Source organism: Carassius carassius, chromosome 19 (genome assembly GCF_963082965.1).
Source record: "Carassius carassius chromosome 19, fCarCar2.1, whole genome shotgun sequence".
Lineage (NCBI taxonomy): Eukaryota > Metazoa > Chordata > Actinopteri > Cypriniformes > Cyprinidae > Carassius > Carassius carassius.
In genome coordinates this window covers 28755792-28774124 of record NC_081773.1, presented here as the reverse complement: position 1 = coordinate 28774124, position 18333 = coordinate 28755792, and the positions used below count along the sequence as shown (strand labels likewise).

General features: G+C 35.8%; 1 protein-coding gene across 3 annotated transcripts in view; it reads right to left on the bottom strand.

Annotated features, from left to right (window-relative positions):
- LOC132095520 (bile salt export pump-like) overlaps positions 1 to 17505 on the bottom strand; it is a 56011-nt gene extending 38506 nt beyond the window's left edge. Inside the window, exons 1-13 of one of the 3 annotated variants that reach the window (XM_059500599.1) lie at positions 17253 to 17505; positions 13946 to 14050; positions 13107 to 13164; positions 12789 to 13030; positions 11315 to 11399; positions 10943 to 11076; positions 10387 to 10558; positions 9860 to 9984; positions 9393 to 9567; positions 8964 to 9077; positions 8750 to 8860; positions 8530 to 8655; positions 7536 to 7739 (exon numbers count right to left, since the gene is read on the bottom strand). In XM_059500599.1, coding sequence (XP_059356582.1) covers positions 7536 to 7739; positions 8530 to 8655; positions 8750 to 8860; positions 8964 to 9077; positions 9393 to 9567; positions 9860 to 9984; positions 10387 to 10558; positions 10943 to 11076; positions 11315 to 11399; positions 12789 to 13000 — 1458 coding nt within the window. In that variant the 5' untranslated portion in view covers positions 13001 to 13030; positions 13107 to 13164; positions 13946 to 14050; positions 17253 to 17505. Of the gene's footprint in view, positions 1 to 7535; positions 7740 to 8529; positions 8656 to 8749; positions 8861 to 8963; positions 9078 to 9392; positions 9568 to 9859; positions 9985 to 10386; positions 10559 to 10942; positions 11077 to 11314; positions 11400 to 12788; positions 13031 to 13106; positions 14051 to 17252 lie in introns of all 3 variants that reach the window. The other 2 variants (XM_059500598.1, XM_059500600.1) reach the window with 2 other exon arrangements.
- Between the last annotated feature and the right edge of the window lie 828 nt (positions 17506 to 18333).

The following is an 18333-nucleotide window of genomic DNA, read 5'->3' as shown; positions in this document are numbered from 1 at the left end:
AGTAAAAAAAAAAATCAAAGTAATTGACACAGTTTGTATTTTTTATTATCACTATAAAGGTAGAACTATTTTTCACATGGGATCTAGGGAATCTTCTTGAAACCGGAAGGTGTACCCAATAAAACCGCCTTTTCCACCACACTTTTAAGAACAAAAACGAAAGGAAAAAAAAAACACTCTTATCCGAAAAACATCTATGCTTATCACTTTTAAAAATATATAATTTTACTAATTAGCATACACGTCATAAAAAAACACCAAAACAATAAACTATAAAATAAATTGACATTTGTAGGAGTATGGGTGAAATTTATTTTATATTTGGGCTTGCCCATGTTGCTGAAGGGGTCAAGGTGGTCAGAACAGCGCTCTTTTGGAACCCCAGGCCTTTAAAAATAACTTAAGGCCAAATATGTGGAAATTTACCCATCACCCTCAAACAAAGACAATGACAAATGGAAAAAATACAATAAATAAATAACTTTTTCTAGAATAAATAATTTAAAAACTTTAGAATAATAGTCGGACTGGAAGTATTTGTGTCAACGTCTACCATTCCCACTTCCCAAAAATCATGTGGTTATAACTCACATTATCAGTTATTGTTTGGTTTATTCCTCGCCTTGAATTTGAGGGACCAGATCTGTCAATTTGTGCCAACCTGCCTGTATCCTATAGGCCTACCTCTCAGAGATGATCAGATCATAAAAAATCATTAGTCATCCTGCCACTGCTTTCCCCATTGTGACTGACCTGCCTAAGTTTAAAAGAGCAAGGTGACCAAAATAATAAAATTATGTAGAGGGTTGAATGCAATACAATTGTGATATTGACAAGGAACTAGCGTCAACTATGGCGTCGCTCCTACAGTGTTGTGACCGTTTCGGAGTGATATATGATAAGTCTAATTTTGAAGATCTAATTTCAAAATGTTACTGCATATTGTAGTGTTTTTTTGCAAATTCAGTGACTACTCCACACAGCTGATCAACACAGGACCAGTTGACCATGTTCTTGGCCTCCGTCACCTTGACACGAATTAGGGTTACTCATTTTTGGAGGTGCACACCAAAGGAGAAGCTTGTTTATTTTGGAACTGTCTTTCACGTGGATATTTTGGTGGTACATTTTGTAAATTTTTATAAAATATTATGTGAATCCTAACTTTGAATTTAAATGTTTTCATGAATGTAAAAAGAAAATTGATAATTTTTAAATCTGAAAAAATTCTGTTAGCTAAATGTATTCACAAATGTAAATTTTATGCAGCCCTTTTTTTAAAGATTTAAACATGAAATGAAAATATATTTTGAGTATTGAGTTCTATAAGAAAAACTTAAAAGCCATACAGGCTGCGCAGTGTTTAAGGACCTTAATCTGGAATGAAAGACTTTAGGAAATTGGACTGAGGGACTCTGGAAATGTTATAACAATGATGATGGTTGTTTTTTTTAACAGCCTTTTGATTATAGTGGGCAGGCCACAGTGGCCGGCCTTTAACATATTTTCAATCATTAAATCTGGATGTTTACGAATGTTTAGATTGTGGCAAAATTGGACATCTTTATTCACATAATTTGTCGAATAATTCTGGATGTCAACGTACAGATTATAACCATATGAACGTATTTCCTCAACTAGTTCTGGCTGTCAGTGGACGTTTAGATTATGGCCAGATTGAACATCTTTATTCACATTTATGGACCGTTTCTGGATTTTGTTGTAGTTTCAGTCTTTCAATCAATCTTTCTGGCAAAATGACTTCAGAGATCTTTGATGCCAGAAACAATTAGACTTTATTTGAACAAACAAAGCCGAGCGCCTCCTGCAGAAAGGACACTCCAGTTCTGTGGGGTTTCACAGATAATATACCCACATCCCTTCCAAATATGGTCACCTCCTTTAGATTATTTTTGGGTGAGACTTTGTACCAGGTGTCTTTACTGAAATAACATTCTCAGGCCTTGGTTTTCAGGCCTTTGCTACCAAAGTCAACCAAAGTCATACACACAAAGGGAATAAATAATAGTGTACAAATGTAGGCCTATAAGTAAATTGCTTATTTTCTAAATAATAAAATCTTCAACATTGTCAACGGACGTCCAGATTATAGCCTATGAACGTCTGTTCAGTGGACGTTTAGATTATGGCCGGATTGGACATCTTTATTCACGTCATTTATGGACTGTTTCTGGATGTCAACGGACGTCCAGATTATAGCCAGTATGAACGTCTTTTCTGAACTAGTTCTGGCTGTCAGTGGACGTTTAGATTATGGCCAGATTGGACATCTTTATTTGCGTCATTTATGGACTGTTTCTGGATGTCAACGGACGTCCAGATTATAGTCAGTATGAACGTCTTTTCTGAACTAGTTCTGGCTGTCTGTGGACGTTTAGATTATGGCCGGATTGGACATCTTTATTTGCGTCATTTATGGACTGTTTCTGGATGTCAACGGACGTCCAGATTATAGTCAGAATGAACGTCTTTTCTGAACTAGTTCTGGCTGTCTGTGGACGTTTAGATTATGGCCGGATTGGACATCTTTATTTGCGTCATTTATGGACTGTTTCTGGATGTCAACGGACGTCCAGATTATAGTCAGAATGAACGTCTTTTCTGAACTAGTTCTGGCTGTCAGTGGACGTTTAGATTATGGCCGGATTGGACATCTTTATTCATGTCATTTATGGACTGTTTCTGGATGTCAACGGACGTCCAGATTATAGTCAGTATGAACGTCTTTTCTGAACTACTTCTGGCTGTCAGTGGACGTTTAAATTATGGCCAGATTGGACATAAATTCACAGTGTCATGAATCGACTAATTCTGGCTGTCAATGGACGTTCAAATCATGGCCTGGACGGACGGACGTGATATCAACCTGTTTTGTACGTCCACAGACGTCGCTTGCTCAGTGGGTCAGGACGAGTCTGACGCACCGCCACAGAAACAAGAATGAGATGCATTCTAACATAACTGTGGCATTAAACTCAGTTAGTGAAGGATCGTTTAATATATTGCACATACAGTATATAGGCCGTTTAGATTACTTGTTAAAGTCCAATGAAATACCTTATATCTGCAGACGATGTACGTCTGTTTGTGGATAGAGACTTTGTAACGGCCAAAACTATGTATTTTGCATGCATCACATTATAGTGCGGTGTGCATGAAAATAATAACAAGGCGGCAGATTTAACTTATTATCCATAGTGGTTCTCACGTAGTCCTTCTACGTCATTACCACATAGTGTGTTTTATAAGTTAAGTGATCAGTCTTTAAGAAAAGGACTACGTGAGAACCATGTACTATGGATGATAAATTCGCTCTGCCGCCTTGTTAATTATTTTGTCTTTACTTTATTTGTGACACCAAGAAAGAGTTAATCTCTCATGTATGAGAAGAGCGCGTTGCCGTATACCAGCCATTAAATGTGCGGGACACCAACTCGTCGTTTTCTATCTCTTTCATTTCATGGATTTAACGAATTATCCAAATCAAAGCATTACAACTTCACCGACTACATGCTCTAATCCTCCTGTGCGTGCGAGGTGTGTGTGTGAAATGCGGGCAGTGAAATTAAGTGAAATAGCTGGGCAGTTTAAAAGCCGAATTATAATAAGCAGCCTAATAAAAGTAAAAATAATAGTTATTATTATTATAATCTAATACATTAATAGGAAAATGAGCCTAATATCGTCTTGATTATCGACAGAGAATTCTGCTTATGTAGATATCTCTGACGATCATTGATACACGATACTATCGTCTATCGGCACAACCCTACTGTAACGGGATAAAGTTTATAGATGAGGGTTCTTTAAGTAAATCCTGCTGTAATGTGATCGCGCTTCCTATTGGCTGCGCTGGTGGCGCTATAGCGCACGGAGTTCGAATGAACTGCAGCAGAGCCAGAGAGAACTGCTGTGGGTGAGTCATTTCTGTTGCAGCTCCACATTAAAAGTAAAAAATATTGGTTTCATATCGAATGTTAGAAGATGTATGTTAGGGATTGCACACAGTGGACATTAATTGATTTTAGAGTGTGTTTTCTGTTCATATTTCTGGGTAGTTTGAAGTTTCATTTTTCTTTGTTTAACCTAAGCCCGTGTTCTTCCAGACGTCTCAAAACATTACTCAAATTTTTCAAATGCTCGTTGGTGTCTTTTCCGGTTATTAGAATATCATCAAGATAGCACACCACACCCTCTAATCCTGGCAACACCATATCCATGGTGCGCTGAAAAATTGACGGTGCACTAGCGACCCCGTATGGCAAACGATTGTACACGTATAATCCCCGCTGCGTGTTAACGGTGAGGAAAGGCTTACTTTCATCATCCATTTTCAATTGCGTGTACGCTTGCGTCAAATCCAGTTCCCCCAGCGAGGGAAGAGAACAAATCCTGCGTTTTGGGTATGGGGTACTGATCAATGTCTAGCCACGGATTGATCGTCACTTTATAATCGCCACATATGCGAACTGAGCCGTCCTGTTTTGGAATACAGACAGCTTTTCAAAAGTTCGGTTTCGCCTCAGGCGAAACACACAATTTGGCAGTTACCCCGTTCGCGCAACCTAATTGGGAGCTAAACACGGCTTTGTGGTCGGCGCAGATTTTCACAACCGGATCGCGTATGTGATTCACTCGAGACCAATCCAAATTTAGCACCCTGATCCAATCGCGACCCATAAGAGCTGGCCCTTTCCCTCGCGACACTAACAACGTTAGTCTTAAATCTTGCCCCCCATTCTGAACTTGAACATTAATCTTTCCCAACAATTCCAGCAGATGATCAGTGTATGTTCGCAATTTCAAATCACACGGTTGCAATTTTACCTTTTTGAATTTTGACCAGTACAAGCTCTCAGATATGACCGACACAGCGGCCCCAGTGTCTACCTCCATGCACATTTTTACCCCGTTACATCTCACCATCACCTTGTATGGTTTCACGTACCCGGATAAGTCTGCAGTTACGATGTGCAGTCTCAAATCAGTTCGTTCCTCGGCAACATCCGACGGCAACACCCCGGCTCCATAATATGAATCCTCCGGTCTGTCCATAAAGTTCACATCAGCTCCGCTGCGCGAATGAAAAGAACGAGTCGCAATTTTTTCCGTAGACCGATGCTGCTCCTTTGGCTTGAAATCATTCCGCTTATTACAGGCCCGTTCCAGATGACCAGTTTTTCCGCATCCCCGACACTGGAACTCTTTGAACTTGCAGTCGCTCGGTCCATGTCCTTTCCCCAGACATCTGTAGCACTCTCGGCCGGTGGTGCTCCTTGACTCCGGTCGCAAAGCCCTGGACTCACGCTGCTTCACTCCCCGCAGGCCTAGATGATCCGTCCGCAGGTACAATGTAGGCGGTCCCTTCTGAATAGACTGCATGCCACTGGTTGTAAACTCGAAATTGTTGGTTATTTCCACCATACCTGCCCATGTCAGACCTTCATCACTAGCGGCATTTAACAGTTTTCGGCGCAGTTCTTTATCAATAATCCCACACACGAATTGGTCTCTTAGCTGCTCCTCCAGGCTGGTGCCAAATTCACAGGTGCAGGCCAGCCCCTTTAAGCTAGCGATGTAGTCCCCAAAAGTTTCTCCAGCTTGCTGTCGACGATTTCGGAACGTGAATCTTTCAGCCAACACATTCTTTTTTGGTGTATAAAAGTCTCTTAATGCCTTCAATAAGATAGAGAATTCTGTCTCGCTCACCTTGCTCGGTGCAATCAGTTCTCTTAGCAATGCAAAAGTTTTTGGACCAACCACAGACAAAAATACAGCTCGCCACCGGTCATCTTCAATCTTGTTTGCCATCAAAAACTGCAAAAGTCTTTCGTCGTAGTTTTCAAACGTTTCCGTCGTTTCGTCGAACGTTAATCCCTTGTCTGTACTGTAGATCGCCATGCTTGTTCCCTCTTTTTTTTTTTTTTTTTTTTTATCACCGCGGGAGCTACCCGCTGCAAAATACAACACATCAAATATCCATCCTTGTCGCTAAAAATTGTCATGTGTTTACTAGTGAAACAATACAATGACGGAAAGTCTTGGATTGAAGCGTTTATTTGCTGAATAAAACAAAAAAAGATTGATCACATAGGAACTAGTACAATTTATCTTTTACTTCTCTGGTATACTGCCCGCACACTGCGAGGTGTGCTGCTTTTTTCTGTTGCTCTCACAACCAATTACAAAAAAGAACAAAAGACAACTCAAATAAAAAGTTAACAGTATTCAAATACAATTATTAATACACAACAGGTGTAACCGTATAGGTTGACATGCTTTAATGTTCAAAAAACATTACAACTCTCTAACCATTAGGCCTCAGCTGCCCTTTTCTCTCTTTTTTTTTTTAAGTAGCACATTATTTTTCAAATACTGTACATTATTGTATTTCCTCTATGCCTCATCTCTCTCAGACACATCGTTCTCTACGAAGTCCCTCCTTCTGACAAGCGCAGTCTGCTCTGATTGGCCAACTGATTCAGTGCATTGTGATTGGCCGATCACTACAGTCACTTGTCGGAAATATAACGCCCCTTTCCATAATCGCGAGCTTTATCATTCAACATAAATGTAAAGGCAGTTAATAATATCTTTCGTTTTACCATCAGTTCAAGCCTGAAAGAGGAACACAGTCGCGTGACAGACACAGTGATGAAGCTTGTATGTGTTTGCAGTACACAAGCTGCGATTAAGAAAGCTGACTCCACGTTACCCTGTCTTTCTCTCACGCACACACACACAATGCGATACTCTACACAATGCAAAACTCCGCATTTGAACAGTCGAGAGCAAATATTTAAACTATTAAGGAAACATGCTTACAGTCGCTGATTCAGAATAAGCGCCAGATTGTCAAAGTAAAGTCGGAGGTGACCCATTTTTTCTAGAAATAGCCTTTGCACAGCCAGCCTTGTAAAGTTCAAAGTTTGTAGCCTTGAAAGTTGAAAGCTAACCTCTCCTAGGTTCACAAAACTGTCTTCCATAAAATACATTGCACAAATTCGAACATCTGGGTTGTGCTGTTCTGTTGTAAATAAATCTTAACCTATGATTCCTCATTGCATCTTTCTTCAGGAAGACCAAATAAAGTGCTTGTGCTTTGGCACAGAAACACACAGCGTCTCCCTGACATGACTGCTTCAACACTACTGCTCTTCCTGAAACCACACCTTCTTTCTTTGCGTGACATTTGGGCGGTATTACGCAAATATTTCCACATCGTGATGTAGAGATGTGGGCGTGTTAGAACAAGGTGTTTTAACCTGGTTTAGCCTCTTTTAGAGAGAATAAATCCTTTTTGTGGGAGACTTTGAGCTGTTTAACTGCAGATCTTATACATGCACAAATAGCTAAATAACACACTGAAGAAATGTAAAAATAGAAATCTCATCATATAAACCCCTTTAATATATGCAAAACTAATATAAAAAATCTCCAAGCGCTTCCAGTGTTACTTTGTGTAATTGATCAGTGAGGTAATGCATGTACTGATCTTATACAGTAGCTGGCACCTGAGGAAGATCCAAGATGAAGTTGTAAGCATTGGCTTGTTTGGTGGCTTCTATAATCTCCTCCATGGTGACTCCAGGACAGCCGTATCGGATGTTCTCCACGATCGTGGTGGCGAACAGAACAGGCTCTTGCTCCACTACACCAATGAGAGAACGTAACCACTGGATATTTAGGCTTCTGATGTCATGACCATCCAGCGTGACCTAAAAATGTCAATAATTTTGATTTTCAACACTAGGTCAGACATTTGGTTTTAGATTTTACTGCATTACTAGTATTTAAGGAGGTATTTTAACAAATAAGATTAAATAAGATTAATTATATATACATATTCATTCACTTATTCATTGTTCTATTGTTGGAAGTCTTATGAAACTGTGTAAGTGTGAACCAGTGTTGTGAATGTTAAATTAAACTTGTTTTTCTTTCGTGAATTCAAATATAATAAAATGTAATAAATAGGTAAAAAATAAAAATTCAGTTCTAAATAAATAATTGTATTTATTGATTGACTGATTATTTGTAAATAACCAATGTCCTATGAAATTAAGGTGTTTGACCAGTGTAAATATTAACTAAAACTCTTTAAAAATATAAATCAGTCATTTAAATAAAGATAAAATATTACAAAATATAAATATCAAATGAAAATTAAAAATTAAATGCTAAACAAATGTATTTGTGTATTTATTTAATTGTTTGGTTGTTGTTGTTGTTTCTTTATTTGATGGAAATGATTAGAGCTGACATAATTAGCAGTCCTTACTTAAGTCAAATGACTAAACCTGAAACTTAAAAATAAATTAAAGATAAATAGAAATATTAAAAACACTAAATTAAATAAAAAAATCAAATTACATGAAATTAAACAAAAATCTAATCGAATAAAAAAATTCAACTGAAAATGTGAAAATAAAAGCTGAATAAATCTATTAATAAATACTGTAAGAGTATATATAATATAATTAACACTATAGTTTTGTATTACTGTACCATTCCTTCTTTGGGGTCATAGAACCTCTGAATGAGTTGAATTGTTGTGCTCTTTCCTGATCCACTTGGTCCAACAAATGCAGTGTTCTCACCAGCTTTGACCACAACATTCAAATCATCTAATATCTGAACACAAGATAAAGCCAATCAACCCTGGATAAAATGTAACTGTTTAATGCAAACATTAGATTCAATTATGCATGCTAAAAACATAACCCACTTTCACTTCCGGGCGGGAGGGATAGTGGAAGTGAACTCTGTGGAATTCAATGTCACCTTTAACTTTGTCTAACGCATGACCTTCTTCTGAGAAGCAATCGATTTCTGGTTCCTGTATGGGAACAGGATGTGATGGTAATTAATCTTTCCCTGAAGCTGAAAGAATGAAATCCATTGATTTTATGAGAAGAACTGTGTGTTTGTGTTATTCTCACCCTGTCAATAGTGTCAAATATACTTTTGGCTGCGGCCTGACCAGAAGCAAAGGCCTCAAGACAAGGAGAGGCCTGGCCCAGATTCACGGCACCCATAAGAACACCAAAGAATACCTGAAGAGAATAAAGGATATTTCATAAAATAATGTGTTGCATCCTTCTGACTGAAAGATACAGCTTTATTTTTTATTTCTCTATATCTTGCTTGTTTCTTTTTTATACATTTCAAATCATTTTTATTACCTATTTTTATTGATATTTTTATACTTTAATGCATAGAACTTTTAATTACCATTAGTGTAAAAAAAATTGTCACAGCACATAAATAATCTAAGACCGAAAAATGACAGGTTAAAAAAATTGAAAATAACTAAATAGAATTAAATAAGATGAAACTTCTCCTTCTGTGTCCACACTTGGATGTCATACCTGAACAAGGTCGCCGGGTGTGAGCTCCTTGGTTTCAATGACCAGTTTTGAGCCATACCAGAAAGCCAGTGCATAACACAAGAATATGATGCACCAAAGGTAACCCTGAAACACACCAACGATCGCTCCCTTCTTAATACCCCATGCCTGGGCCTCCACGAGGTTCCTGTCATACCTGTGGAAATAACCATTAAAAATCTCCCACTCTACAGTATCTAGCTGTGCATGACTGTAATTTTTGTAATCTTTCACCAAGATGCAATTACTTGCTCTGTCTTATTGTACCTTATAAATTACATCACCACCACTTTTACTCTTTCCATCCCTTCATTCAAACCTTAATGCCCACTTTTTACAATACACATTATTCCAGGTATACCGTTACAGTCAGTGTGTTTTCTCATTAAATATTCCACTTTCATTTGGTGTAAATAGGTTTGCATTGGAAGATAATGAGGGCACTGTACCTCTCTGTCTCCTTGTGCTCTCCTCCAAAAGCGGCAACCATTCTCATGGAGGAAAGGACTTCATCAGCCACTGCTCCTGCTTTAGCATAGGCCGTCAACTCACGACCTGTAAGCCTTGCTACAGCCTTCACATCAAAAATATCATTTTTTTTTTACAACACACTTAAATAGGAAAAAATGCTGATGGGTGATTGAATGATGAAACAAAAAATGTCAATTTTAATCTAAGATGAGTTTGTTTGTTTGTTCATCAGAACAGATTTGTAGAAATGTAGCATTACATCCCTTGCTCACCAGTGGACCCTCAGCAGTGAACTCTCATTCTGACGGCACCCATTCACTGCTGAGGATCCATTGGTGAACAAATTGATGTAATGCTGAACTTCTCCAAATCTGTTCTGATGAAGAAACAAACTAGTAGAGTAAATTTGCATCACATTTCTGGGTGAACTATTCCTTTAAATCATGCATTACATCATGAGATTTCTCAACATTTATCATATTAAACTTTCTGTAGTAACACCAACCATCGCCATGAGTCCTGCAGCCAGTCCAATGAGAGGACTGACTGCTATCACCACCAGCGTCAGCTTCCATCCGCCGATGAATCCCACCGTGAAGCCAAATATGAACGTTGAGATCCTCTCGATGAAGATAGATACCTGGTCTGCTATAGCATTGTTGATTTTGTTGATGTCACTACATGGAAAAAGAAGTCATAAACATGAAAAATAAACTGGATTTTATTATAACGGATAAAATTAGAGTAGGATTTGTTTTGAGACATTTCGAAAGTACATTTAAGTAATAATTACAAAGAAATGATAAGTAATGCATTCAATTAAAAGTGAACTTTTGAAGTAATTGTAAAAAAATATTTTCTTGTAAAGCATGCTCGAAAAATCAACCTCCAAGAAATATTTTTTTTTTTACAGTGTACTACATGTATTGTTTATCGTCCACTAAAAATGCAGGTTTAAATTTGTCAATCAATGCAAAGTTTAATATTTAACACCACCAATGACAGATTCATGAACAAATCTAACAATAGTACAAGATAACACAGAAAGAATTGAATATAACTCAGATATCCTTGTGTTCAGCTCTCCGATGGAGTTGCAGTCAAACCAGCCGATCTCCGTGCACATTATCTTCCTGAAGTACATTTTCCGGATGCGTTGTATCTGTCTGGCGGCAGCAGAAACCCAGAGAGCGATCTGAAACCAGAGTGATTATCATGAATACTGTGAATTTGGCATAGTAATATATCTGTCTCCAGTGGATCTGTAGCACCACTGAGATCAAAACAATAAAGGATGTGTATTTTAAAACCCTGACTGCATCTCTGATACTAGACAGACATTAATATTGCACCATTTCTTTGAAGTGCATTTGTCTGAAAGGCCATTACAGTAAAAAGTTTTAAATGACATGAGAACAAACTTGCTTATATACCTGAAAGTAACTCAGAATAAGGACTCCAACTCCAATTACAGCATAGTATACTGCAAACTTTGTCATTTCAGCCTCTATATCCACACTGTAAAGAGGGACAGAGCAAGAACATTTAAAATATGCAAAATGCAAAGTAACAAATTTTACAATGTTTGAACCTATCCTGCAGTTCTTTCTCCAAAACACTTTTCTGGCTGTTAAAGTTGTTGGAAAATAAAAAAGAGAAAATGTATAAATAATGAAATGTAATAAATATTTGAATTTTTTTTTAAAAATCCAAATATGTTAATTGAAATATTAAAATATTATAAACTTGTTTTAAGAAATGTATAAAAAATGCAAAAAAGTCTAAATATATTTATATAAATAATTAAATATAAATAAAAAAATAAATACAAATATTATATATAAAATAAAAATAAATTGAAAATAAGTACAAAATAATAAATGCAATATAGGTATATTAATATAAATATTTCTTATTTATATTAGAAAATATATTTATATTATTATTATATTATATTTTTATTTTATTATATATATTTATATTATTATTATATTATTATATCCCAAATTTGAGCCAATGAGAAAATGAGAATCAAAAAGAACAATTTTAAGTTTTCAAAATGGAAAAAAATTAATAAATAAACACAAATAGGTTACTCATAAATAAGTGGAGCTCAAATGGAGACTTTTGTTTAAGTCTCTTGCTTTTTTTCTAAAGAAACAGATGCTGGTAATCTCATCTGCTTTTCTCCTCTTTCTAAAGAGATCTGAAGAACCCTTTTTGACCTAGGTTTGAAAACCTGTGCCCCTGGCTGTATTTGCGTGATTTGTGTCCATGCAGAAACTTGTGAACGATGCTCCTGTAGATGTGGCATCAACATTTAGTGACGTCATTAAATGTTCTGGGAAAACTTAAATTGTATTGTTAGTCTCAGTCACGGCGCCTTTAAATTGCTAGATATCAGAAAGCCTGAAGTCCTGACTGTGGCAAAAGGAGGAGCTGGGGATGGAGGAGGGTAATTTGCTCCTGATGAAGCAAAAAGTTGCTGAATAATAGAGAATAGCACTTATATAGGAATGCCATGATAGGTGTTGAATTCCTATCTGTAGATGTGATCATCTAAAAGTCAGCCGATGCAAGCTTGACTCACGTGACCTGTCAAAACAAATGCTATACGCTTCATTTTTGGATCTGGTGATTATTCATTTACAAATTAAGCACTAAATAGTTGTTTCAGATTTAATTAACTCAAATTCAGTATCAATGAACTCAAATATTTCTCATCAAATTCTCCTAGAACAAAATAATCTGAGCTATACATGATTATTTTAAAGCTCTATAACTGTCTCAATTGTGTGTAATAATTTTCCTAAGAAATTTAGATTAAGTCTCTTGTACTTTTAAATAGCAGCACAATTTTCCTGTGAGGACAGGTTGCAGATTCCATCTTGAACCATCCTCACTCACCCACAGTACGTGGAGCTGTTGTCTGGCCCCTCAACTACAGTCCCACCCAGCCAGGTGATGGTGTTATTAATGCAGGTTTTGTTAGGGTTAGCCAGTTCCTGAACCTCAAGCTCATAGTCCACGAAGGTGTTGGTCATCATGCCATACACCAGCAGCATGAGAGGAGATGCGGCGCCATGGACCAGAGAGCACACGCTTCCCACCACCATCATCAGCACCTCCTTCCACGTGGCAAAGCGGAACTGGACAGAAATCAAAAACAGTGAAAAATCACAAAATAAATCAACCTAAACAGCAGAATCACATTAAAACGCTCACCAGCTGAAAGAATCCGATGGTCAGCGCTTTCTCTTTTTTTATTTTGTCACTGCCATTCCTTCAAACACAGACAGAATTTAGATTTTATTGCAGACTTTACTGCAGCTTAAAATTCATTTGCAGATCGGATCATTTGATTCAGACTGGAACTTTGGTGAAGGTTTGCAAATCACTTGATTCAGATCGGAACTTTGGTGCAGGTTCGCAAATCAATTGATTCAAACTGGAACTTTGGTGCAGGTTCGCAAATCATTTGATTCAGATTGGAACTTTGATGCAGGTTCGCGAATCATTAAATTCCGAACGGAACTATGGTGCAGGATTGTGAATAATTTGATTCAAATTGGAACTTTGGTGCAGGTTAGCGAATCATTTGATTCAGATTGGAACTTTGGTGCAGGTTCGCGAATCATTTGATTCAGATCGGAACTTTGTTGCAGGTTCGCGAATCATTTGATTCAGATTGGAACTTTGGTGCAGGTTCCCGAATCATTTGATTCAGATCAGATCTTTGGTGCATGTTCGCAAATCATTTGATTCAGATCAAAACTTTGGGGCAGGTTCGTGAATCATTAGATTCAGGTTGGAACTTTGGTGCAACTTTTATTTCTCAGATGTCAAATTCAATGTTTGCCCTCATGTTTTAAACATGTGTCACTTTGTGTTATATTTGTGCAATATCATGTATCCAAAATATTAAAAGAATTCAATAAATAAAAACAAAATACTCACTTGAGTTCAGCATCTGCATTGTAAGAATATAGAAGAAATTATTTGCACATAGTGAAACATTTAATATTTTGCAATTAAAATTAAACACAGCACAGTACAGTTGATACCTTCATCAGTTTTGTATGATTTTGTGGTTTTATCTACACAGTCCCTTGGAGAGTCTTCACTTTTATTCTTCTTCATTCTTCAGTTCTTCATTCTTCAGGTCGCATCTGACATGTGATCTACAGAAAAGGACAAATTTAGCCAGTTTTAACTTCCCAACAGCATCAAATCACACAAACTAATGAAAAAAAAACAAAGCATTAAGTCTTATCTGACTATAGTCATAATGCCCGTGTGATGAGCTACAGAGACAATAACTCTTTACCTTCTATTTTTAACCTGGCATTTCATAGTGATTATATAACAGATCTAGTTGCTGAATATTAAAGTATCCCCTTTATGGTGAAAAAATCCCCCTGATTGAAAATATACTAGATGCCACTTTTGGTTATATCTCTGCCATTATTCTGAGCGTGAGAGATTATATTTTGAGCATGCAAAAGTGCATTTTGCATGCGCGCGAACTAAATTTTGTGGAAAGAAGAAAGTACTTTGAGCACACAAAAATAAATTTTACATTTAAAATACGTTTTTAATGTGTGCAGACCATAGACTGTATACCTTCTCTTTTGCACAAACTTGGTTGTAAAAGCAGCCAATCAGTATTTAGCAGCTTCGTCTCTGATTGGCTGGAATTATGGCATATTGTAACACTGTGTTGTGTTGAGCAAGCAAACTGTCTGCATTTAGAGAGGACTGAGGGCAGGCATCTGGTGAGCAAGCTAGTGAAACGTTGCTCGCACAAAAGAGAAGGTCTGCACAAACCCAAAAACTCATTTTACATCCAAAATTAATTTTTGGGGCGCTCAAAGTACTTTATTTTTTGCGAGATGAAAATTTTCTTCAAAACACTCAGTTCCACTTGCAGAATGCACTTTTGCGCGCTCAAAATATAATATTTCGTGCTTAGAATTGTGGCAGAGATATAACCCCATACTTTTGGAGCAGTAAAAACAGAGCAAAAACAAAACAAAGCAGCACTGCACTCACAAATGCTGCTTTTATAGATGGAAATGAAATCGACCAATTGGACCAATCACTATAGATTAGCATCACGCAAAGGAGGGGTTTGGAAAATAAATTGCTGAGCGAATCGTTTGTGAGCCATTGAGCAAATAAGGTAAAAATAAATGAATATTTTAAATGCATATTATGAGACAATGAAAGTGTTTTTTTTTTGTGTGTGTGTTTTTTTTTACCTTGCATGCATGTCAAACTGTTATTGCGGACACCCAAAACAAAAATATGAGCCTTTCAGGATTGGGACACTTTAAGAATCCTTAATTCTTCTTTGCACATGACTTCGTCTTATTAAATTTTACAAGAATTAAAAACAACTAGTGGAAAAAATAAATACCGTACATAATAGATAAACACACACACACATTAACCAGTTAGATTACAGAGCAAATAATGTCTATAGCAGCTCATTTTAATTTCGCTGCTGATTAGAAACATGTTCATTTGGAGTCTGAGCGTAGCATAAAACATTACCAAGATCTACACGTGATCAGTGCAGTCGGTCCTCACCTTTTGCACTATATTCCAATTTATTAGACTGATAAGACATTACCTGATCAAGGCCAAGGTGATAGATATCAAGGTCAAGGTCAGATAGCGTATAATGAGTTTGTGGGGGGGGGGGGGTGCTAAAACAGTTGAGTTCAGTCACATTTATAAATCACTTATCAAATCACATTGAGGTTTACAGGAGATTATTGACGTCATCTCATAGACATCAGTAATAAATTGGGTTGAATGACCGTTGGGTTGTTAGTTCATTAGTTGGCCTTGCAATATTGAGACTGATGATAGAGAGTCTGACAGAAGGATCCTTCGTAATTTATTTATTTATTTAGATTTTTTTATTTGAGGTCTAAAATATACTGTTCATGTCTTAATAATAATAGACTCATAGTTATTTTGAATAATGTTCTCTCTTGTTTACACTGTAAAAAAAAATTTTGGAAGCTGTAAATAAAACAATGATTATTGGAGTATGTAATACAAGAAAATACTGTTACTTGCCATTACTTTGTAACTGTTTATCAAATTTACTCACAATATTAGAGTTAAAATAGTTTCTACACCAAATTTATACTAATGCATTTAGACTTATTTTATAAATGCATCATGTATGAAGGTGATAATTTAATAGGTTATTGTTTAATAGACCAGCGGTCTTTCAACCCTTCTGGTGACATGTCATCTCAAAAACAATATAAATAATCAATAACTGATGACAAAACTCCTATGCATCCCCACTATCTGAATCCAGTGTAGTAGAAATGAAAACAAAAAACATTAAAAACAGCTAACAGATGTATTAGCTTTAAAATCTTCACATATTCCTCATGTATATAGAAATTATTTTGATTAAGATTTGACAAAATAGGAAATATATAAGTGTATTTTTCCTGTAATATTACTATTTTTATTGATGTTTTTGGAGCCTTCAGAACAGCCAAATTCATGAATCGAATACAATGTGAAGCGGAGGGTGCATCCTACATCAATCCTTATCAGAACAGTACATTTTCAAAATCTCTGAAAGTTCTGAAAATATTTATATCAGAAGGACTAAACTTAAATAAAATTAAAAAAAGATTTTCTTGCACAACCGATCAAGAGAAACATAGATTAGTAGAGTAATAAAAAAGTAATAGAAACACAAATAGAATTATTTTCCAGGCTTAAAATCATGTTAAGCAATAAATATTGCATTCATGCATTTGTCAGCTAACTACAACCTTAGAAAAGCATGCAAAAGATGCATAGGCTTTATGTATATGGAAACTCATATTTTATATATCGGACACTCTAATATTGGTGAGATAAAATTTTACACAAGTTAACAAAATAATGAAATCCTGTTAAAAAACTAAACAAAAAAATGCTCTCACAAGTGCGGTCATATATAAAAGTGTGGATAATTAAGTCAATTGAACAGTGAATAACTGCACTGTATTTTTTTGACCTGTGATAAATCACATAGCACTTAATAATCAGTTTTACTGTTAAAGTGATAAAGATTGGTGTCATTGTATGTAATAATCTATCATAAAGTTGTATCTTGCAACTCTTTGTCATTTGTACATCATGTATCAATCCTTGACTTTTACATGATATTTACATGATAATACATTTTAGTGGATGTAAAAGGCATTCTGGTAACACTTTACAATGAGGTCCCATTAGTTAACATAAGTAACAAAGAGCAAGACATTAATATTCTTTGTTAACTTTAGTCAATATAAATACAAAAGGCCTGAATTCTTAGACTGGCAATATAAATCTTGATGTTCATACCTCTAGAAAGCGACTGACTAGAAATGTTGGCAGGTGTATTTCTGTGTGGTCAGTTTCAAACACAGACTGAATGTATCCAATGCATTTCATCTGCGTCTCTGTCCTAGCTCACACTTTTCTTTGAATCGTTGAAGTCCTTTTGTACATCTGCCTCTGTTAAATAAACGCTGTTGAATGCGCTTCAAGGACTTTTTACAATAACATAAGAGATTCCTGCTCAGCAAAGATACACAGTATCAAAGAAGTCTGAGGTGGCTTCCTGTGTTCAGGAATGTGCTGTTTATAGAGTCACAAACACAGGAAAATGTTTGATCTGTTTCTAGAAACAGATCCAAGGACAAGTTCCTATTGTTTTTTAAAGGTAAAACTATTAAAAAATATATATTTAGTTAATAAAATAAAAATTAGAAATGTTACATTTAATCGACATAAAATACAATTAGAAATTATACAATTAAAACTGAGATAAATTAAATCTATAAAAACTAATAAAAATGACCTACACAAAAATTACAATAAAAAGCTAATTTTAAATATTAATAATTACTTACTTATTTGCACACTGAGATATTTTCTATGCACTATACTGTCCATTGCACTAGTGTAAATGTTCATATGTTCATAGTTTCTGCCTAAAGTGTACACACACTTTTACATAATCCATCTGTATATGTTCATAGTTTACCTATCTGTATATCATGCTGATATTATTTAAAATCTGTTTATTATGTCTGTAAATATACTGCCTTACTTGTATATTTATTGTACATTTGTAACATATTGTAGACACTGCATATTCTGTACTTACTGCTTATTGCATTTCTGGTTAGATGCTAACTGCATTTCGTTGCCCTGTATAATGACGATAAAGTTGAATCTAATCTAATCGAAATAGTTTTTTTTCCTTGCATTTTTTTAAAACCTAATATATGTGTATGTGTGTATATATATATATATATATATATATATATATATACATTTACATTTATTCATTTAGCAGACGCTTTTATCCAATGCGACTTACAAATGAGGACAGTGGAAGCAATCAAAAACAACAAAAAATATGTGTGTATAAGTGCTA